We start from the raw sequence: 24,404 nt of genomic DNA, 5'->3' as shown, positions 1-24,404 counted from the left end.
TCTCTCATATGCCTCTTTCATTCATGTTTTTTGTGATCAAGTCATCCTTCCTTCTGGATGTTGAGAACAAGGTAATGGCAGGTGCCTGACAGCAGGGACATGTTTTCAGTCAGAGACAACTGAGCATATTCCCATCATGATGGGACAAGCCTAACCTACCAAGTAACATATGTATTTATGGCTACATCTCTCTTTCCCTAGTATGAGTCTTCTCCCAGTTTAATTTTAATATTTCTTCATATGTCTTGATGTGGTTTTCATTTCTTGGCCCATCCACGAACTGTGATTCTGTGAATCCCTACTGCCTCTTCTACCTTCCTCTTCTTTGCCAAAGTGCATCTTCAGTTTCCCTTCCATATTCCCACTCTCTCCTCCTTGGAACTGTGGTTTTCTTTCCTTGCTTAATCACTTGGTCATACATTTCCCTTCCCTCCAGCCTTTCTGCCCTTCTCCCTCTTTTTTTTCCCCTGTCTTATTGACAATTTTATTTCCTTTCCTTCACGTCCCCACTCTTCTCTACCAGCTTTTGCAGCAGCATGCTTTGGTGCATAAGATCATAGAATCACAGAATTGTAGGGATTGGAAGGGACCTCCAGAGATCATTGGGTTCTACCCCCCCCCCTCCCCCCCGCCAAAGCAGGTTCCTTTGGACAGGTTGCACATGTAGGTGTTCAGATGGGTCTTCAATATCTCCAGAGAAGAAGACTCCACAACCCCTTGGGCAGCCTCTCCCAGGGCTCTGTCACCCTCACTGTGAAAAAGTTCTTCTATATATTGGTGTGGAAATTCCTGTGCTCCGACTTGCAGCCATTGCCCCTTGTCCTGTCCCCACAGACAACTGAAAAGGGGATGGACATTTCCCCCTGTGTCCCACACTTCAGATATTTATAAACATTGATCAGATCCCCTCTCAGTCTTCTTTTCGTGAGGCTGAACAGCCCCAGTTCATTCAGCCTGTCCCCATAGACAGGCTGCTCCAGGCCCTTAATCATCTTTGCAGCCCTCCACTGGACTCTGCACCGATGGCCATCCTTTGCTCTGCCACCACCTCATGTTTCAATCACATTTTCTGCCACGCACCCTTTGCTTCTCTTCATGTGCTTGTGCTCCTGCCATCTTCTGCAAAACTCTGGACAGCCAAAACAGTTGTGGCAGTAAAAAGGTCTCTGCTGCTCCAATCTACATGTCCTGGGGAGCTGAGGCATTGACCACTGGAACACTGCCTTAAAATAATCAATAATGACGGGTGGCAGGCCAACCTCACACTAGCCAACCAGGGATAACTTGGGGTATTTCCTCATTCTCTGGAGAGAAACAGCTATTTGTTTAATAGAGGCCATTGCCCGAAAACATCGCTGTGCCTCCCTCAGACCGCCACGCTCCAGGAGAGAGGAGACGAAGAGCCCAAAGCCTGCTGCAGGGAACTCTGGAGCCTGGAGGCCATCTTAGCCTTGTGTAGAAGGTAAGCAGAGGTATTTACCTGCTTCCCTCAGCATTAAAAAGCCAAACTTTCTAAAACCCTAGTTAAAAATTAGAAGCTTGCTGTAGCTGCCTTGCTTAACAAAGCTGTAGAAAGTGCTTTTGTTGGCTGAATTAATAAGGTGTTTTGAGCGCTTCTGGCAATCTAGTGTTTTCTTAAGCTGTAATAACATGGTCAGATCCCTCTGATGTACACAGGTAGCAAAGCGGCATTGATTCTGGTGGTAGAGACTCTCGCCAGGTCTGGTGATTGATGTTTAGGTAAGTCGTCCTTGCAGTTTGAAGTGGTATTGAGATAGGTCAGAGAGAATGGGCTGTAAACCCCTGTTCTTCCAGCCAAAGCAGCGTCATGTTCTTTGACACTGGGAGAGAAATGGCCCCTCCAGCTATGTGTGAAAGATGCAGAAGAAAATTTATAACTTGCATACAAGACTTGGCTTTTATAGGAGGAGGCCAGGCTATGCCTGTGCTTGTTCTCTCTGGGAGCAGAGAAGAAGTGAGGTTGGGCAAAGGCATAGAAAATCAAAAGATGGAATAAGATGGGAAATCAAAAGTCAGTGTGAAAAGCCAGAAAATGCATTGGGCATTGAGAGAAAGATGGGTGAAATATCCAATATTCTTTCCATTTACCTTCACTCCCTCCCCACTTCATCTTTCATTTGCACATTGTCAGCCTGCTTAGATTTTTATCCCTTTGAGCTGGGGCTTTTTTCCAGAGGACTGAAAAATGCTCTTCCCAATGTTGAGAACTATGTAAGCAATAGATAATGACTGTAAATCAAGAAGTATCTCTGTTAATAATGTTTCCTTCTGGAATAGTTTAATGCCAGTTAACTTGTTTTAAAGATGGATTAAAAAGCATAATATGATTGCGAAGCTCTCAGAAGATCAGGGGTATAAGCATAGTGCTCTTAATAATCTTGTAGCAGCAGACAACAATGAAAAATTTTTGCTATAGAAATGCAAACTCAGAAGTCTCTGGCAGTCTCAGCAATATATAGCACCCCATAAAGTCTTTCTGTTACCCCTCTCAGTCACAGAGGTCTGAGGACATGGGTCTTTGTGCCTTACCTCACCTCCTTGCTGTCTTCATTCTGCCAATTAAGCCATTTTCAGCCTGTCTCTGGCTTTCTTAAATATCTTCATACTGTCTTACAGCTGGTCATTTTGCTTGGGAACCCAATCTTGACTGATTTTTGTACTCCTGGTCTGTTTAATACCTGGTCAACACCGACTTCTGTCACAAAACTTTCAGGATTAGCCAACACACATGACTACATTGAGGGACATTTCACCATTTACTGTCTCAATTACTGCAAAAGCTATTTGCACGTAGCAAGCATGGATGTGTGTGTGCATGTGTAACACAGGCGTGTGCACTGAAATGGGGTGTGTCCACATCCTGCTTTCAGCAGGGATAGAGTTGGTTTTCTTCCTAGCAGTTGGTGTAGTGTTGTGTTTGGGATTTAGGAGGAGACCAAATTGACAACACACTGATGTTTTAGTTGTTGCCAAGCAGTCAAGGACTTTCCAGCTTCTCAGACTGTCCTGCTAATGAGAAGGCTGGGGGCACCCCGGGCAGGTGACCCAAACCAGCCAAAGCTGGTATTCCATGCCAATGACATCATGTTCCGTTTCTAACTGAGGGCAGGCTGGGGGTCTGGTGAGGCAGCTGGGGGTCTTGCACAGCATTGTCTTCAGTGTGATGGCTGAACACCTGCCTGCTGATGGGAAGTGAGTGAGTGGCTGAGTGGTGCTTAATTGTTTGGCTGGGGCTAAACCATGACAGCCTGCATCACCTTTCTTTTCTTACATTTTGTAACTTGCTTGCAGGACAGCAAAGACATTTTTGTCATAAACTGTCAGCTCTCTCTGAGGACAGAAACCCACAGATGGATATTTTGTCTTGTTTTGCATTTGTAAGCCCTGAAATGGATGAAGCTGTGATTAAACATCATGAAGTTGTGATCAGTTTTTGCCATAAAGTTAACAACAGCCTGAAAGTTCCATAATTTCTGACCCCATAGTCTGAGATTACCAACCCAAAAAAGACAAATACTTTTGGATCCATTTTTGTTCTGATCAGCCCTCTCTCTTTGGCTGTAGATCACAGCATGGGTGTAGTAGGAGCTAGGGTTGTCCACTGTGGTGAAGAGGAATTTGATAGAAGCCTACAGCAAAGTTTGAAGGGAGAGACAGAGATGATGGAGTGGTAGAAGAGGGTATAATGAGGAGCAACAGCTTGGGAGATTCAGGTTGGACACGAGGAAGGACTGTTCACCATGAGGCAGGGGCAGCCTTGCAACATGTCACCCAGAGAGATGGTGGTAAATCCATCCTTGGGGGTTTTCAAAGCTCAGCTACACAAAGCCATGTCTGACACAGCAACCTTGTGTTGGTGGTAGACCTGCTTTCAGAGACCTGCAGAGATCCCTCTCAACCAGTGCTTCATTTGATGATTTTTTTACTTTAAAAGCACCTGACTGCTGGGAAATATCAGGCTGTTGGTTTACACATTATGGTAGATCTCTGAAAATGGTGTGGGATGGCTTTGTGACTTGCCCTTAGCAAATAGCATGGGATTAGATGTACTTCCATTTTTATATATATCTATATGTATTTTAGAGTGGGTGCCAAACAGCCCCATAGCCCACATTTATCTGTTATCTGCAGAATAAGCACATCACAGGAAACAGTAAGGAAAGTTCCTACAGTTCTTGCTGACAGCCTATTTTTGACTGCAATAGAGAAATGCAGTTGGTACGGGACCTAATGAGGCTCCCTCAGCTACTCCAGTGCCAAGGCAAGGTTGAAGGTTTCTGTGGCATTCCTGGAAGTCATTCCCTGCTATTCTACACATTCAGTGCAGGACATTTCAAATCAGCTTCCCAAGACAATGGTCCCAGACAACCGAGTGCAATCACCTTTCCTTCCACTGAAACCTTCCAGCCAGGGTAACCATTTGTGCTGCTACAGTTTTGTTACTGATGTTCCCAGTGGACCAACAATTTTCCACTGGTAATTAAAATTAAACTCTTCATTCATTTCACAGAAACACCTTTAGTCCTGGAAATTTTGAATAAATCCAATTAAACATTCCAGGTTTTAATAATTGCTTCTTAAATAAAGAAGAACAGGCTCTGCAGAAGTCTGTGTAAGTCTTAACTGCAACATTCCTTCCTGCAAATCTGATTCTTCTTTCATTAAAGAAGAAAACCGCTGAAGCCCCATGGTCCCTGCACTGCAATAACCCAAACCCCCCTGTGTCTTTCCTCAGCAGAGAGCTACCATGTGCTCCAGGAAGTGTTCTAAGTGCATTGGGATCACCCTGTTCCCACTGGCAGCATGTGCCATAGTCTCAAACATCCTCCTGTACTTCCCCAACGGACGAGTTTTGCAGCTCAGTGAGATAACCGATCTGGTCTGGTTTTTCCATGGCATTTTCGGAGCTGGGATACTGGTAAGAGAGAATTGTTGCTACTGTTTCTCATGGGTTTTGGTTTGTTTGAAATTCAAGGCTAAGAGAACCTCTTTTAACAAAAAAATGTTTGTTACAGAAATGCCTTTTGCATAAACATGTGAGGAGCTTAACTGGGCAGTTGGGTACTGGACCAAGAAAGTGCATTCAGGAATTGAAAAGTTCCTAATTACAGAAATACAAGGTATTCCTGAAATAGCTATCAAGGCTGCAAGTCAGAAGGAAGCTTAAATCCCAAATGCCCCCTGTGCTCCTACACACCCACCTACCTCCTTCTGGGTTTGATCTCATTTCTAGATGTGCTCTTCAATAACCAGGTCTCAGTTCCACACTGAGGAAAGATGGCTTTTATGTGAATGTCTGTAACTGTAAGGGAACATGTTTGAGAGTACTGATCTTTCCAGTTCATTGGAAAGCCTGCTCCCTTTACACTCTTCCAATTACCCACCTGAGTGCAGATAAAAACCCAAGTAAGTAACTTGCCTATGACAACTACTGGACATTGTGCAGCTTGGGCAGATGGTAAACTATCACAGAGCTGCTTACCTGTGCATCAGAATAAAGAATGTTCAAGAATAATTAACTTAGGAAAAAAGCAAATCTCATTCACAGTCAGGCTATGATGCAGCTACCACTTAATTCTGTGGAAAAGCTACAATGGATGTGGTTCAGACTCATATTTCCCAAAGCAGGAACATGGTGTAAGATCATTCAGTTAATTGTTCTCCACCAGCAGCTTGCCAGCTTCTTCTTCCAGCCACCACTTGGGCCTGTTACTCATGCTGAGCTTGAACGTAAGTATGAGTTTGTGGAAGGAAGCCTGAAGGAAGAAGTGGAACTACATGAGAGACCTGTGGAAAATTCGTATCACTGCAAGCCCAGGAGTCATTGGCGTTCAATGAAAGGAAAGGCAGATGTTAGGCATGAGAGCGTCACAGGCACAGTGAAAACGTGCCTTCTTTTAAGGCTTCCACAGAGGCTTGCCTGTGGCCAGCACCACCTACATCAAAAATGAGAACGGCAAGGCAGAGGGGAGGAAATTTGCATTGACCTTCAAAACGCAGCATTAGAAGCAATTATTGATCCACAAACAGTGCTGTTGAGTGTACATGTCTTCTAAAAAACAGCATGACAAATGCCCACAGGTGAGGAGAAGGAGAAAGAAAGCATTATCATCAGCTCCGTTTTCCAGGTGCTGGAAGCATGGAAAAGTGGAGACTGGCTTCTGGCCCTCCTAGGGAACTAAGCAAGGGGCAAGAGTGCCCCATGAACCATACCTGACTCCACAGTGAGGACAGAGCAGGCTGCACTGGTGTTCCCAGGTGGGTGCAACCAGCTTCTCCCCAAAGGAAACTCAGGAAAGTCACACCGACAGGTTGCCCAACTTTGGAGAATCTCCCTGTAACTATGACACAGCCCCCAGAGCCTGCAGGAAATAGCCTGGCCTGGCTCTGTGAGCCAGAAAACCTGACTCTACTTTGTAACTTCATCCACAGACTGATACCTAGGTCATCAGCACGCACTTTGGCTGAGCCCCACCCCTTCCTCCTCCTCTGCTGCTTCTCTAATGGAAATTTGTATGACGTGAAAACCTCTCCATTTCCTTATTTCAAAAGTTTAAGGCGTAAAGAGAGGGAGGCTGGCTTCATGTGTCATAGTAATGCTTTTCCTAATGGAAAACCTACGTGCAACGCTGGGAAATGCCCAATGGAGTTGTGGCTCACTCCCGGGCTTCATTTTACTGACAACAGCCAAATCTTGCAAATTCCTGGGTCAAAAGGCAGCTGTTTATAATCAGGCCCTGGGAATAAGAAAGCTGCCAAGCAAACCCTTCATCCTGAGCCAGGCTAATAAGGGACACAAAAGTGCTTGCAGCTTAGATGGGAAGCGTCCAAAGAAGAAAGACAGCCCCGGAGGAGTGCTGGTTTGATGGGCAGAGGTATTTGCTCTCCTTCTGAGCACCAGACAGCAGCACGCTGGGTTGAGACTGCCTTGGGGACCTCCTGTGAATATTTAAGAGATGACTTCCTTCCAGGAAGAGGAATGTCTTTTTAACCTTGATGATTTACATCCGCAGGCCTCCACAGCTGTTGGCCCAGTGACCACTGGAAGCACTGAGGTTACCTCTGGGCTGTGCATAAAAGGCAAATCCATTGGAAAATATTTAGGGGCCTGCAAATCTAAGCAGGTTTCATAACACTGTCTGACACAGGAACATTCACATTCCAGACATAAATTCCCCAGGCTTCATTGACCATAGACATTCTGCTCTCCCTTCCCTACATGGGACACCTCTCCAAAAATTAGTCAGGCTGTTTTTACAACTTTTACATTTTTTTATTTCTCTGGGGAGGGTGTGTGTCTCCTTCTTTCATAAACTTTACAGTGAGCATTTTCTACCTTGTCAAATGCTTCTTTTCATGTGTTGCCCTGTAAGATGCCTACACAAGCAGTGATGGGCAGAGGCAAGGCTGCACAGCTAGACCTGCAAGAGCTTTTTTGCCCTCTAGCTACGAAACTAAGCGCAGCTTTTCCTATCTCCAGACTGCCTTGATAAGGTGACATTATATCCTGAGACACAGATAGTTGCTGACTCCATTGTACCAACCCAGCTCCATCAGATTACCACTTAGAAAGCTGAGGGGAACTGGGAGTTCCCTGTTGAGTGAAGTCTATTTTATAGGTTTTCCAGAAGCTTAGTACAAAGAATAAAGCCAGATGTTTCAGGAGGTTTAGGACTGATTTCCCAACCCAGAGCAGGATGCTCAGAAGGTTTAAACTGACAGAATTCTTACTCCAGCAATCCATCTTTCCTGAGCAGAAGTTCTGTTTTCTCAAAAGTGACGTTTGTTCCTGAAAAAATACCCAACAAAGCCCTTCTGAAAAGATGCAGTACAGCTTCAGCAGCCAGAATTACTGTACCAGAAACTTGCCTGCCAGGCCTAGCTATAATCCCACACTTCTTCCTGAATTACTCCTTAGCAAGCCCCAATATCTAAGCAGGTGTAACTCACAGAGAAGAGGCAGATGGAGGTTTGCATTTGAGGAACGGGATGCCCCAGCTCCTATACTGCAGAAGGACTGCACACCAATACAGCTTGTGCTTTTCTCACAGGTTATTTTGCCAGCATTCATGATGCTGGGAGGAGGAGGAGCAGGATGTTGCGCTAACAGATGTGGGGTAAGTGGATATTTATGTGTTGAAATGGCACTATAGAGTTTGCACAATAGCTCTTAAATGGCTGCTCAGCAGGTGAAAATGTTCAGTGACAAACCATCACACTACCATCAACAGCCATGTCAGGGAAATGCAGAAGAGGAGCTTGATCTACAGCGTCCCTGGGCTGGGCTTGAGAGCTCAGTTAGCCAACAAGAATATTACAATATTGCAGCCACTGATATGAGGGGAATCTTATGCAGCCAGGGCAGGTGTTGGAGCACTTATGTACATCACTGAGGGCAGAAGAGTACAAAGCTGCTTTACTTCAACCCACATAGGGTAAAGCATGGCTCCCGCTTCCTCTTGCTCGAGGCAATGCTGAAGATTGAGAGAGCTGCCTGTTCCTTCCTGCTTTCACCTGGTCCTGTTTCCTCCAGACCCTTCCATGGCAATTTGCTTTTCCACAGGTTCATCCCTGCTTAGCAGGGGCAGACAGTTCCCCAACCTTTGCATGACCACACTAAAAACCTGAGATGTTATGGCTGACAATGAAGACCCAGCACTGCTTCCTGATGGAGGATCCCCATGGGAGGCTTTGATTTGTAGCACACATTTGTCCAAGCATTATGCACCCGAAAGACACAAATGCAATTTGGGCTCTCCCTCATCCTGAGAAAGGCCAGAGAGACTTTTTTCCCTTGATAATTAAGATTATTATAAAGCAACATGTTATACAGGCATCTCCATAAATCCTCAAGCCCTGGGCATGGACTTCTATATGGCTATCATTATTAACAAGAATAAACTGACTTAAAATGTATTTTCAGGCTGCATCCTTACCAGAAGTGGCCTGGAATGAGACTCCATACAATGAAGCATGTCTCTTCTGTACACTTCAACTAATTTTTAGTTTGAGCCATGAGAAGACCTTTACCTCTTCAGAATGTTTTACTTCATTATTCATTATTCATAATGCCAGGATAACATTTTTCGTTAGAATGTCAGCAAGTACATCCCGAGGGACGTGTCATTCCATTGATTTTCCCAACTGTCATGTGCACAGCAAGGAGGATTTGCTAATAATGGCCCAGTATGCCACTTGTGTGTGAGCCTAGACAACCTGAACTGAGTGCTTCTTCTGGTTTTGAGTGCTATAGAAAGCAGTGGTGAAAAACTGGGGATGTTCCCATACTCTGCTACACCTTCTTGTCCCAAATCTGGGGTTTGCTTACCCGCTGTGCAGTACACCAATATACACACACAGAGGCATTTTATTGCATATCTGGTCAGACACCTGTCCCCAGACAGCACCCCAGAGCTCCAAAGGAGTGGCTTAATATACACTTAATAATAACATAATCTTGTTTCTACTACATATGCATTATTTATCATTATATGATTGGTTAAAAAACCTTCATCTCCTATGTAAATCAGTGAGCATGCCTAATCGTTCTCTTGAGTCGGTGGTGTAATCAGGATGGGCAGTCCATGAGTCAGTGGTCATGATTTCCGTTGTTGGAAATGCCTTTCACCTAGTTTCCTTCTTCTTTGGCAGTCTTCAGCAGTTCTTCAAGGTTTGTTGGTCAGACTAACAATATTTCAGTTATGCTTCTACCTTTTTGACAGTCACATACATTGTTGAGATAAGCATTCATGGAACAGATCCTCCTGGATGACATGCTAGAGCACAAGAAGTATGAGCACTTGATCTGGGACAGCCAGCACGGCTTCACCAAGGGAAGGTCGTGCCTCACCAATCTGGTGACCTTCTGTGATGGAGTGACAGCATCGGTAGATAAAGGGAAGGCAACTGATGTCATCTACTTGGACTTGTGCAAGGCCTTTGACACAGTCCCCCATCACGTCCTTACCTCTAAATTGGAGACATGTGGATGTGATGGGTGGACCACCCAGTGGATAAGAAACTAGTTTAAAGGACACAAAGGGTGGTGGTCAATGGGTCTATGTCCAGGTGGAGGCCGGTGATAAGTGGTGTCCCCCAGGGGTCTGTCTTGGGACCGGTGCTCTTTAACATCTTTATCAATGACATCGATGATAGAATTGAGTGCACCCTCAGCAAACTGATTGGTGTGGTTGACACAATAGAAGGAAAGGAAGCCATCCAGAGGGATCTTGACAGGCTTGAAAGGTGGGCCTGGGTGAACCTAATGAGGTTCAACACAGCAAAGTGTAAGGTGTTGCACTTGGGCTGGAGGAATCTCAGGCATACGTACAGACTGGGAGAAGAGCTCCTTGAGAGTAGCCCTGCTGAGAAGGACCTGGGGGTGTCATGGTGGATGAGAAACTTAACATGAGCCAGCAGTGTGCTCTTGCAGCTCAGAAGGCCAATGGTATCCTGGGCTCCATCAGAAGAGGGATGGCCAGCAGGGACAGGGAGGTGATTGTCCCTCTCTACTTTGCCCTTGTGAGGCCCCAGCTGGAGTCCTGTGTCCAGATCTGGGGCCCGCAATACAAGAAGGATGTGGAACTGTTGGAGAGGGTTCAGAGGAGGCCACAAAGATGATTAGAGGGCTGGAGCACCTCCCCTACAAAGAGAAGCTGAGGGAGCTGGGCTTGTTCAGCCTAGAGAAGAGAAGGCTGCGGGGGGACCTCATTGCAGCCTTCCAGTACCTGAAGGGAACATACAAACAGGAGGGGAATCAACTTTTTAAAAGGGTAGATAATGGCTGGACAAGGGGGAATGGATTGAAGCTAAAGGAGGGAAGGTTTAGATTAGATATTAGGGGGAAGTTTTTTACAGAGAGAGTAGTGAGATGCTGGAATGGACTGCCCAGAGAGGTGGTCGATGCCCCGACCCTGTAAGTGTTCAAGGCCAGGTTGGATGGGGCCCTGGGCAACCTTGTATAGATCCAGGCCTGGAGGTTGGTGTCCCTGCCTGTGGCAGGGGGGTTAGAACCTTGGGGTCCCTTCCAACCCAGACCATTCTACAATTCCATGATTAACCAGCACAGGGGTAGGGCGCCTGTAGCAGCAATACTCTTTGTGTAAATTACGTGCTACATCTGATTTTGCTGTAGCAATGTGGTAAGTCACAAGGGCAAATCCAGCTGAACTGGGCTCAGTTCACATGGCATCTCAGGTCTCCCTTGTCCATCCTTCACTGCAGAAATAAATATTACAGATCCAAGAGTGAAATTTCCCCAGACTGGCTGGATTCACTCCCCAGCCCACAGATCCAAGTGGCAGCCCAGTGTCATCTGGCAGCTCATATCTGCAGGCCCCCTCCTCAACCCTTTCACTGTCTGAACCATTCCTAGCAGCGACACATGGATGGCAGGCATCCTCTCTGCACTTTCCCATTACTGATTGGTTACCTCCGAACTGTTCCTTCTGTTCCTCATTTGCTGTTATAGAGGAATACAACTGGCATTGTTGAGAAAGCAGTTTGAGTATGTGCTGTTTGATGATGGTCTGATGGACAGGTGACAAAGCTACTCAAACCAAAGTAGAGAAAAGGCTCAGTGAGAACAGTGTATCTTCAAGAATGTTGTTCCCTGGCACTGTGGGAATTGCCTGCCTCTTTGAGGTGAAAAAGAATGAAGCTCCACAAGTCTCTCTATGGTTTAAGCGTAGTGTGGCTAATGTAGAGATGAGATGGGGACATGAGCAAAGAGTGAGTGGCTATGAGTGGCAGTAAAATCAATTGTTTCTCCTGGAACAGCTCCTGGGGAAGAGTGATTTCCAAGCATGCAAAAGCAGGTATATGTGAAGGACAATGATGAATGGTGTGCTTCTTCAGGAGAAATGTCAGGGAAACTTTGCTTTGGGGATAGTGGGAGGAAATGCAAACACCCACAGCAGGGTTGCTCAGATGCCCTGACTGTATTCTTTGCATACCCAAGGCAGGGTATGGTGTGAATCACCAGGTACTGGAGAACAGAGGAGCCCTGTTACTGGTTCAAACATGTATAATGGCAATGACTTCCCAAGGTGCCGCTCTCCTTGCAAGGTGGGTCTGGGTGGACCTGGTGCAGGGTCCCCAGGTTTTGGTGGCTTGTCCCCTAACTTCTACCATAGATAGAGAAATAACCCCCACCAGAGCTACTTGGGAGCCTTGGTAGTCCAAAGGTTAGTTTGGCCACCTTTCTGCTTTGGTGATTTTAGGTATAAAATTATAATTTACTCTAAATACTCATCATTGCTTTTCATAGGGAAAAAAAAAAAAAGGAAGGCTAAAGAACTAAAACTGATCAAAATTATTATTCAACCATAACATAACCAATATCCTCAGGGTAGGGACTCTATCCCATTGTATTTCGTGCAGTCCCTGGTTTAATAGCTTCAGAGTTCACCACACTACTTCGTCACTTTACACACTGCTGAAGTATCAACAACAGTAATAATAACTTTCTCATCCTTTCATTCACCTTATTGAGTTCTCCAGTTGAATTCTCAAGTTCATGGTGATTATGTGCTGCATTGAGTAAGTTTTTTCATTAACCCACTTTAAATTCTTGCCTGCAAACATACCTAAATGACTTCTTGTCCTTGCTTTATGGAGTAATGATTTTGGAAAGTAGCTTCCGTGTCTTGCAGCTTAGTGTAGGCACATCTGAAAGCATTCACTGCACTGACACAATAAGGAAAAAAGACCCCCAAAATACATTTATGTCATTGTATCAGCAGACATACTCCAGTATTTCTCTCTAAGCCTTCCTTAACAATCATTAGTAGAACAAGAATAGCTATAACAACTTTCCAAACAAAGCTAGATAAGCAAAGATATCTGGATAACCAGACAGGATATTAATTCCACAAACACCTCCAGAGAAAGAAACAGAGAGGAAAGAAACATGCATGAAACAAGAACCAAGGTGATAAAGAGCAGCACAAGCTGGGACAGGAGGAACATGGTACCTTCACCAAAGCAGCTGATCCAAATGCTCACAGAACAAATGCTAACAGTCTCATCAGCTCAACTGAGACAATCCATGTGCTTGAAGGATAAAGCAGGGGAAACACTAAAAGAAAATCAGCAAAAAAATTATCAGCTAAACCTTTGCAAGAGGTAGAAAACAGGCCAAATGCCCTGGGAAACTAATTTCAACAAACTTACTCAAGCATGCCAGCTTAGACCTCATGTTGCAGCTGAAGGTGCAAATGAATAATTTGTTTTAAAGGGATAAATGAGGACAGTACAGATAGGGAAAATGCTGAGAGGTTGAGATGATGCAGCAGTTAATAGAACTGTTAGATTTCTATACAATACGGGACAAACCTCCAGAAAAGACTCCAGGAGAGTACACTAATGGAGAGGTACCACTGTGTGTCTAGAAAATGCCCAGGAGAATAAATTTAACAGCTGCAGCAACTTCAGGCTACCTTTTCAGAGACAAGTAGTCTTTGTCTATGTATACATGCACACAGTAAAGGAAATAGGTGAGATGAAGCTAGCCATGCAGCCAACAGATTTCAAATGAGAAAGTCATGTGTCAAAGCAGAGTCATCAAAGCAAGTGCTGAGTACTACTATGACTAATATTAGTTACTCTCATAAAACATAGAAGTGGCAAAAGATCATTTGACTTTTTCTATCGTATTTGTCTTTGGGACATCCATACAGTTGTGCTGCACTAAAACTGTTAGTATAATTAAAATCCTTCAACCAAGGCAGAGAATGCACAGTTGAAGTAAATGAGAAAATAGGTGGGGAGAAGTGGTTCAGCATTGCTAGGAGTTCCAGAGTACCAGTCTCTCACCTTCACTGGGAGGTGTGAATGGCTGGTGTTCTTATAATAAGAGACAGTGCATCAGCTACAACCTCACACTGCTTTGGTCTGGGACTACATACTAAATTGCTTACGTTTTGCTGATGGTGAAGCTCTGCTAAGAGGTAACTCAGCCAATGCGCAGATAAAGACAAAAAGGGTGTCCAGCTTTGCACAAAAAGACAGTTAGTAATCAGTTATGATGAAATAAATCTCATGAGAAATCCCAGCAACTTCTAACTCAAGGATTGCTTTAGAGGCAAAGGGACGCACAAAATGAGTCAATTCACATACTGGTAGCATGTGAGGTTGTACAGAAAGAGGTAATGTCATCATCTGGCAAGTTGGAAGCTGCATTCACCAGCTTGAACATGTTTGGATAGTGAATACTTTTCAAGAGTATGTCACAAATCTGCAACGTGGATGGTGGATATTTCCATCTGACTCTGCAACACAGTGCTCTGGAGCAGCTGGCATTAGGAGAAGGTTTCTACCTTCCTTGTGGGCTATTAGATGAAGGTATTTGCTGGCAACAGGGAAATGTTGCCAGAGGTATTTGGCTTCAAACCCAAGTCAGACAGGAGTGTTTGCCATGTGTCCCTCTGCCCCGGCCCTGAGGCAGTCTTTCTGCCTTCCCTCTAGTCCAAGGTCTTCCTCTAGTTCTGTTAGTCTGCTCCAGAGTTTCCTTTTCTCTTCTCCTTCTTGGCACAGTTGTGAACAACCACAGGCAGAAACTCAACAAGACTAGTGGAAGCCTGTCTCAGATACACCACTCAAGCTTCTTGTTTCTGTATACAAAGAGCAGCCAGGTACATTGCATCCATTAATAGAAAACTACCCCAAAACAGAGCAAAGGTAATATTTCTGTGGGAGTGGCCAATGTAAAGCGTACAGGTGCATTACATATAATTCAAAGTCACCACTGGTTCATTGCCACAACCAGATTTCTCAACATGAGCAGTGGTAACCACGTCATGCTGTTGCAAAACGAAGGAAAGGAGCAATAAGGAAGGCTCTTTTGCTTTCCTTGTAAATTAACACAAATAATTAATGCATCTTCTGCTGCTTTCATACCTGTTTTGGCAGTTGCTTGCTAGTTTCTGCTCGTACAAGGGCTGAGGGAAGTGTTCTTGGTGAAAAGATGGAAATGCCAAGGCACATGATGTGGAGCACATCAAGCCAGTACTGGTTTCATATTGGGTTTTTGAAAGAAGACCACCAGATTTTTGATGATTGGTCAAGTATGAAACTCTTAATAACAAAAGCTCTGGACTTATCCACTTTTAAAAGAAAAACAAATACCACCTGAAATCCTTTCCCATCTAGGCTAGCTGCACTCATCAGGAAAAGTCAAATATTTTTATTCCCACAAATATGCTATTATTATGAGTTTCAGCATATAGTAAGAAACAGATCAAGAAAGTTTCCTTTCCATTCAGTGTCAGCATCCCATGCTAATGACTCTGTGCATGAGATACTGAAGGTCTTTTCCCTTTCAGATGTTGCTGTCAGTAGTTCTGGCTCTGCTGGGATTCGCTGGAGGAGTGTATTGTGCGGTCATCTCCTCACTTGGGCTGATCGGGGGCCCTCTGTGTGACACAGGTGATGGAGAATACTTCTATCCTTTTAGGAATGGCACTCTGGAGTGAGTATGACTTACAGGCTCATCTAACTTTGCTTTCCCTAATACACCCACGTACATCTTTTTATACCAAATTTGAAATTTTCCACAGTGAACCGATGGTCCACCCAGTCTACACACAAATTCACATTTCTCTGAGCCAGCGTGTTCCAACTGGCCACCTCTTTGACCAGGGCAAACTGCCTTGTTGCCAGCCTGAGTTCATTCTGTTGTGCTCATCAGCAGTCCCTTCTGCAGGTTGCACTGCACTTTCACAAGGCAGCTGAGCTGTGACTCCCACTGGAGTCGGAAGGAAACGTTTGATAACTATGCCACAATAATCTGTTACGTCATCATGAATTGAGTCTACTCTACCTACTGAGCTTTTGAAAAGCAAATCAAAAATCTTCTCTGCATCTTTAAAGTTAACTGTGGCAACCATGCTCTTCAGGCCAGAGCTGGGTAGACTGGACCGAGATACCACAGCAGGAATAGAGAATATGGAAAGACATTTTTAAACCATCAGGGATATTTCCCTTCAATTATTAGCACTGCCATAGAACAAAAGGGAGTTTCTTGTGCATGCAGTAAAATACATATGTGGCACTCTAGCCATCAATTGCACCTCTGCAAATGCATTTCTGAAGACAATCACCAGGTTTTACCAACTGTAGTGGAATTTGAAACATGCATTACATTGTGCAAACTAGTTCAAAAAAGCAGAAAGCACTCCCAAATTGCTATTGTCTAGTATGTTGCAAATTATTTTTCTCTATCACAGAGACAATTATTTATTCAACCAGACAACATGGAGCATTTGCAAAGAGCCTGAAAACATCATCCTTTGGAATGTTGTCCTTTTCTCTATTCTCCTGGCCATTGGTGTGATCGAAGCTATTCTTTGTTTTATTCAAGTCATCAGTGGACTTACTGGTTTGATATGTGGCTCCTGTATGAGGAAAAGAAAGGTCGGTATGCAGTAAGGTATCAGAGTTCCCTATGTTCTTACCACTTTTATTTTGCAGGCTCTAGTAATGGTATATGACCAGAGAGATCTGCACAGCCCCAGATGAGATCCTCTGGGCAGCTGAGGCAGTAAAGAAGCATTTTCATGCTGTCTGTCTCCATCACATTGTAGTGAGGAAGAACTCCTTCCTCAGGTATTTCAAAACAGTGGAGCAATGTGATGTATTGACATACTCAGTTGCATGGTCGTGTTCCCATACAAGAAGCCTTTTTGATAAAGTAATGACCCCCCAGCATCTGTAAATGAGAGAAATTAGAAATGGTTTTAATTGGTGAACAGTAATGAAAAATGTCATTTTACAAAATGGAAGAAAACCTCTTTCAAATTTCATTTATCACCACTGCTTCCCATTCATCATTCATTTTCATTGTACAAGATGCTTGCCTTAAGTCTGATATCTCTCTGGAATATTAATTAATCAACTTTCATTCATTGCCTTTCAGGCAAATATTTCCGGAATGTGAATGACCTACAGGGGATGCCAAGACAAGCCCTGAACTGCCAACTCACACACTACAAGCATAGTGCACTGTGCTGTATTTATGGGGGCATGACAAAGAGAACCCAAAATGTTTAGGAGTTTCATGGGGCAAAAATATTTTTTATAAGGAAGTCATCATGGAGAAGGGCTGGATCATTTAGATCTGAGACTCCAGACCTCCATTTCTCTGAATAGTCCTGCTAAATCTCAGGTACTGGCAAAACCACTGATTTGTCTGGTCCTGACTGCTGTAGTTGTGCATAAAACACAAGGGACCCCAGATAAAAGCTCCCCACTCTCCCTCTTGTGTACATGGGAAACTGAACCACTGTTAATGCATACATTTATCTGCTGCAGGAAGCAGGAGCTCTGTCTGGATGTAAACACCTTCCTGTCACCTCCAAACCCCACCTTGAGCTCACCTGTTGGTTCCTATTAATTTGCTAACGGGGCACTTCCAGGTTTAAATTAGCATGTGCAGCGAATGCATTTGCAACACCACAGAGGCAATTGAAACGTGGTTTTCAGCCTCCCTGGAGTCAAATCCCCTTGTGCTCACTTGGTAGCTTGCTGTCATGCTTGACAAAGTCCAGTACACTTCTAACTCAGTTCTTCAGGAGTGTCTAAGGGACGTGGTAGCCCTTGAGGGGCTTTTGTGTCCATATAGACTGTAGAGTTTGGAGCATGAGCTTAGTAATGTCCAGTTTAACAAATAGGAGGAGAAACTCAGCATTGGAGTCTCACCAATTTCAACACAGGTCTGTAAGGCTGTGCTAGACTAGACAACATGGACAAAGAAACTAACCGCTAAAGATAAACATTAAATCAATAAACATAGTAATTATGTGCATCTTAGTATCAAATAAGAGATAGAATCTGAAAGGTAACAAATTGCATCAGTCTTCATGTTACAGCACCAGTAATCTCAACCAGGAACTGCGCAATTCCCCATCATCACTCAGGATCAAGCCCTTCATGCAAAGTCCATGACCAGCAAATTTCATAAAGCCTGTTGTTTCCATGACTTCCTCAAAGGCTAGTTCTTGGACATGCCACTGACTTCCCTGAGCCAGACACACTGTAAAACAATCTTTATCCATCCTGAAGAGATGCACACAGTTACGAAAAATCTGAATATATTTAAAGCACTTGGATTCCGTTTTTCAAAGAGAAGCATTTATGTCTTCTCAGTCAAAACCTGTTCATATTTCTTCATTGTAGCTTGGGAGCAACTTATTTGCATGAGCACAGTTATTTCAGGCACATGGCTGTTTGTGTTGTCCTCTAATACAACACACAAACTCCTTTACACAAAAACAGGGAAGAAAATGTCAGGTGTGCCAAGACTGGGAGCACATGAACATTCCCCTTCACCCTGAGAAGCAGGAAAGCTGCCCCAGAAAACCTACAGTACTTCTGTAAACAAAAAAAAAAGACTTGTTAAAGTTCACAGCCATGACTAGGTGCATTCAAACTTGACAGGTAGCTTAAAAAATCATGTTCATTGTCAGCAATGAAGCCTGGACAGTGCTACCACATAAAAGCAGGCATCAAAAAAAAGTCATGGCAGCAGCTAGAAGTAAGGATATTCAACATGTAGGCAGACAGTGTGAGACTCCTTCGTCAGCAGAGGGGCTCTATGAGCTCTGCATGGTCCCTAAATATGCACCATGACCTCATCCTTTAGTTTTGCCTCCCTGGCTCTAATTTCTATCATAAAGATGATTTGGGCTGTGCCAGCACTGGGAGAGGGAGAGTACCCACTGGCACACACCAGCTCCAGCACAGGAAAGTAACTGTACTGTACTGCTGCCACCTGCTTGTTCCAAGTTGTCCCACCCTGGGGACGTTTAGTGTCATGTCTGTGTGCTTACAGGGACACTCTGTCCTGCCAGCTGTGAGATTATTGGCCTCACCGATACATGTAAACATTAAATATTGTTATTCTGAAGTTATTCTCTGGATTAATTTGTGTGACCTAAAGGACTTGCAACTTCAAACTAGCTGTGGTAGGAAGAATCACAGAATCACTAGGTTGGAAAAGACCTTTGAGATCATCGAGTCTGACCATGCCTGTCCTCTGCTAACCCATATCCCTGAGCACCTCACCTACCCGTCTTTTAAATACATCTAGGATTGGTGACTCAACCCCCTCCCTGGGTAGCCTGTTCCAGGCCCTGACAGCCCTTGTGGTGAAGAACTTTTTCCTAATGTCTAATCTGAACCTGCCCTTGTGCAGCTTGAGTCCATAAGACACATAGAGTAAGACAGAGGGTGGGGTTAAATTCTTGTTTAACTTGAACAACCAAAACCAAGTCCTTTCTGGAGTAGGCATCAAGCCACATGGTCCATGGAGAGACACAGTGTTACCCCAGGCCATACTGAAAGAGATGTCTAAAGCAGGAAGAAGGAATCAGGCAATATTCAGTTGTCTACCCTAGAGAGGAGCATCTGGTGTAATTTAAGTACAGAAAAGCATCCTGCTCAGCCTTCAGATGTCACTGGAGGTGGCAGGGGTCTCCAACATGTCCTGTGTCACACCTGAGAGCCACTCACAAATCTACAGAGACCCAAGTATCTTAGGTGGAAGACTCCACAGTGGAACAGGTGGAGACAGCTGAAGGAGGCTGTGACCCTGTGGGAAGCCCACACTAGAGCAAGCTCCTGGCAGGACCTGCAGCCCATGGAGAGAGTAGCCCACACCGGAGCAGGTTTGCTGGTACCTTGTGACCCCATGGAGGACCATGCTGGAGTAGTCTGGTCCTGGAGGCTTGCATCTCATGAAAGTCATACTGGAGTAGTTCGTGAAGAACTGAAGCCCCCATGGGAAGGACTCACATTGGAGAAGCTGGTGGAGGACTGTCTCCTGTGAGAGGGACACTGGGCTGAAGCAAGACCAAAGTGTGCTGAGTCCTCACCCTGGGGAGGAAGGAGTGGCAGAGACAACATGTGGTGAATTGACCTGAACCTCAACTCCCTGTCCCCCTGTGCTGCTCGAGGAGGGGAGGGAGAGAAATCAGGAATAAAGTTGAGCCCGGGAAGAAGGGAGGGGTGGAGGGAGGTGGTATGAGATTTGGTTTTATTGGGTAATAAATTAGATATATTTGATTCTGCATTGAGTCTGTTTTGCCCATGACATTAATTGCTGAATGATCTCTCCTTGTCCTTATCTCAACCCATAAGCCCTTCATTATATATTTTCTCCCATGTCTAGCTGGGAAGGAGAGTGATAGAGCAGCTTTTGTGGGCATCTGGCCTCCAGCCAGGGTCAAGCCACCACACTGACAGCCTTCTATAATGGCATGACTGGCTGGGTGGAATTGGGGAAAGCAGTGAATGTTGTCTACCTTGACTTCTGCAAGGCTTTCAACACCTTGTAAACAAACTTGGGAAGTGTGGGTTGGATCAAGGGACAGTGAGATGGATTGAGAACTACCTGAAAGGTAGAGCCCAGAGGGTTGTTAAAAGCACCACGGAGTCTAATTGGAGGCCTGTGGCCAGTGGTATGCCCCAAGGGTCAGTGCTTGGTCCACTCTTATTCAACATACTCACAAAGCCCTGGAGAAGGGGACAGAGCATGTCTTCACCTAATTTGCTGATGATACAAAACCAGAAGGAGAGCCTGACACACCAGAACACTGCACTGACATTCAGCAAGATCTGGACAGACTAGACCAGTGGGTGAAAAGGAATCAAACGAAATTCAGTAAGGGCAACCATAGTGTCCTGCAACTGGGGAGGAATAACCCCAAGCAGGTTAGGGGTTGACCTGCTGGGAAGCAGCTCCTCAGAGAAGGACCTGGGAATCCTGGTGGACAAGCAGCTCCCCATGAGCCAGCAATGTGCCCTCATGGCCAAGAAAGCCAATGGTACCTGGGGTGCATTAAGAGCGTGGCCAGCAGGTTAAAGGAGGTTCTCCTCCCCCTCTACTTTGCTCTAGTGAGGCCACATCTGCAGAACTGTGTCCAGTTCTAGGCTGCCCAGTTCAAGAAAGACAGGGAACTACTGGAGAGAGTCCAGCAAAGGGCTGCAAAGATGATGAGGGGACTGGAGCATCTCATAAGAGGAAAGGCTGAGAGAGCTGGGGCTGTTTAGCCTGGAGAAGAGAACACTGAGTGGGGATCTCATCAGGGCTTATAAATATCTAAATGGTGGATGTCAGGAGGAAGGGGCCAGACTCTGCTCAGTGGTGCCCAGTGACAGGACATGGGGCAATGGGCACAAATTGGAACACAGGAAGTTCCATCTCCATATAGGAAAAAACTTCCCTAGTCTGAGGGTGACAGAGCCCTGGGACAGGCTGCCCAGAGAGACTGTGCATTCTCTTTGTCTGGAGATATTCGAGACTTGTCTGGACACAATCCATTGCAACCTGCTCTAGGTGATGCTGCTTTAGTTGGGGGATAGAACTAGATTATCTCCAGAGGTCACTTCCAACCCCGACCCTTCTGTGATACTGTGAATCTGTAATTTTCCCCCTTCTGCATTTGGAACTCATGCAGATGAGCCACTTGCAAATCTGCTTTGGCTGGAAGACACAATACTTCCAACACCCGAGGAAAAGGTGTTTCTGGGATTGACTTGTAGGATAAAACTTCAGACCAAGCACACCATGTGAAAAACTGTAAATGTTTCCATGTTTCAGCTTCCAGGATCCAGGACATGATTCAAAAGCCTGGGTTGGAAACCACAGACTCATTCACACCGTCTCATTTCAAGAGGAACTCTCAGATCATTTTGATGTAAATTGCTCAGATGCCTCAGGCTCCAGTGCTCCTTTTTTCTTGTCCACAGAGCACAGCAAACCAGTGAGAGTTTGGTCCCAACAGGCATCCCTGTGTCGTGGCCTCTGCTCTACTGCCCCATCCACAGCCCTGTGTCTCTTCTCCCAATGAGCTCCTCACAGGCAACCATTTCTTTGAAAAGAAACTTCAAAAAAATCCCAAAGAAAATAATAATTAAGGAAAAAAAATACCTTTCCAGATTATCTGAGTAATTTATTTTGTTTCCTACAGAGCGCCAGTTCACTTCTCCCTTTTCAGAGGAGTGACAGGGAACAGCCACTCTTTGGAATTGCCCTTCCTTGTAGACCCTCTCTGATCTCATAGCACATCTTTCCTCTTGAGCCTATGGGCCACAAAGGGCCATCTAAAACTTGTCATCAAAATGTAGCACATTTTACAGAATTGTAGGGTCAGAAGGGACCTCTGGAGATCATTTAGTCCAACCCCCTTCTAAAACAGGATAACCTAAAGCAGATTGCATATGATCATGTCCAGACGTGTCTCGAATCTCCCCAGAGGAGACTCCACAGCCTCTCTGGGCAGCCTGTCCCAGGGTACTGTTACCCTCAGAGAAAAAATGTTTTCCATATATTGAGATAGAACTTCCTGTGTTCCAGTTTATGCCTATTGCTCCTTGTCCTGTCACTGGGCACCATTGAGAAGACTCTGACCCCTTCCTCTAGACATTCAGCCTTTACATATTTATAAGCATTCATAGAATCAGAATCATGGAATGCGTTAGCTTGGAAGGGACCTTTAAAGATCATCTAGTCCAACCCCCCTGCAGCAAGCAGGGACATCTTCACTAGATCATGTGACTCAGAGCCCCATCAAGCCTGATCTTGAATGTCTCCAGGGATGGGGCCTCCACTATCTCTTTGGGCAACTGATGCCAGTGATCCACCATCCTCATATTGAAGAAGTTTTTCCTAATACCCAACCTAAATCTCCCCTTTTTGAGTTTAAAACCATTACCCCTCATCCTATTGCTTCACGTCCTTACAAACAGACCTTACTGAGCTTTCATGTAGGACCCCTTCAGGTACTGGAAGGCTACTGTGAGGTCTCCCCTGAGCCTTCTCTTCTCCAGGCTGAACAAGCCCAACTGTCTCAGCCTGTCTTCATAGGAGAGGTGCTCCAGCCCCCTCATTATCCTTGTGGCCCTCCTCTGGACCTGCTCCAAGAGTTCCATGTCCTTCTTGTGTTAAGGGCTCCAGAGCTGGACACAGTACTCCAAGTGGGTTCCCACTAGAGCAGAGGGGCCCACCTTCAGCCACAGACACCTTCAACCTCATTCTGTTCCTACCTAGGAAATATGCTGCAAAACACTTGTTCATAGCAAAAAGCTGAGTGCGTGGCTGTGTGTAAGCAGCATTTTAAGTTTTCCAAGCACCTCATTTTGAGCAAGGACGGCAACACAGACAGATCAGTGGCTCCGTTGCCACTGACAACTGCAGTTTCTGCAACTATGTAGTAGGTACAAGTAAGGTAAAAGGGCGTGTTTCTAATTACTGCCCAGAAAATGTGCCTTTAAAATGCAGTGTCCCTTTTTGTACATAAATAATAGGGTCAAAGTTCAAAACCCTGTCCTGGGTTTGGCAGGGATTGAGTTAGTTTTCTTCCTAGCAGCTGGTGCAGGGCCGTGCTTGGGATTTAGGAGGAGAGCAGTGCTGATAACACACTGATGTTTTAGTTGGTGCTAAGCAGTCAAGGACTTTTCAGCTTCTCACACTGCCCTGCTAGTGAGAAGGCTGGGGAAGGGGGGCATCCAGGAAGCTGGGAGGGGACACAGCCAGGACAGGTTACCTAAACTGGCCAAAGGGATACCTCATACCAATGATGTCACGCTCAGCATAAAGGAGGGCACACTACAAAATAAAAGGAGGGGGGGAGGACTGAAGAAAGAAGGGAAAACACAGGCAAACCTCATGGGTTGGGATTAGAATAGTTTCACAGAATCAGAGAATCATAGGGGTTGGAAGGGACCTCCAGAGATCATCGGGTCCAACCTCCCTGCCAAAGCAGGCTGCCTAGCACAGATGGGCATCCAGACCTGTCTTGAATATCTCCAGAGAAGGAGACTCCACCACCTCCCTGGGCAGCCTGTCCCAGGGCTCTGTCGCCCTCACTGTGTAAAAGTTCTTCTGCATATTGGTGTGGAACTTCCTGTGCTCCAACTTGCAGCCATTGCCCCTTGTCCTGTCTCCACAGACCACTGAAAAGAGGCTGGACATTTCCCCCTGCATCCCATACTTAAGATATTAAAGGTTTGTCTTCACTTTCCCTTTACTTTTCCTTTCCCCCCTCTTTTTTTTTCTTTTGTTTTTTTTTTTTTTTTTCTCTCCTCCCCACTCCCCACCCCACATCTGCATGGAGGGGAGAGGTCTCCCCTGAGCCTTCTCTTCTCCAGGCTGAACAACTCCAACTGTCTCAACCTGTCTTCGTAGAGACGTTGCTCCAGCCTGTCTTCACAGGAGAGGTGCTCCAGCCATTTGATCCCTTTTGTGGCCCTCCTCTGGACCTGCTCCAAGAGTTCTATGCCCTTCTTGTGTTGAGGGCTCCAGAGCTGGACACAGTTCTCCAGGTGGGTTCTCACTAAAGCAGAGTAGAGAGGCAGAATCACCTCTCTTGATATTCTGGCCACAC

At 45.3% G+C, this 24,404-nt stretch overlaps 1 protein-coding gene across 1 annotated transcript; it reads left to right on the top strand.

The window, feature by feature from the left end:
• Positions 1-4,768: 4,768 nt before the first annotated feature.
• Positions 4,769-16,449, top strand: LOC311188599 (transmembrane 4 L6 family member 1-like; the record flags this gene model as incomplete). The annotated part of the gene is made up of 4 exons (XM_084260060.1): positions 4,769-4,939; positions 8,073-8,138; positions 15,345-15,490; positions 16,248-16,449. The coding sequence occupies 4 exons, from the start codon at positions 4,769-4,771 to the stop codon at positions 16,447-16,449; spliced, it is 585 nt and encodes a 194-aa protein (XP_084116186.1).
• Positions 16,450-24,404: the final 7,955 nt, after the last annotated feature.

The sequence above is a fragment of the Gallinula chloropus genome (genome assembly GCF_964237585.1).
Source record: "Gallinula chloropus genome assembly, chromosome: 1".
In the NCBI taxonomy this organism is placed as follows: Eukaryota; Metazoa; Chordata; class Aves; order Gruiformes; family Rallidae; genus Gallinula; species Gallinula chloropus.
This window is presented reverse-complemented; position numbering and strand designations above follow the sequence as displayed.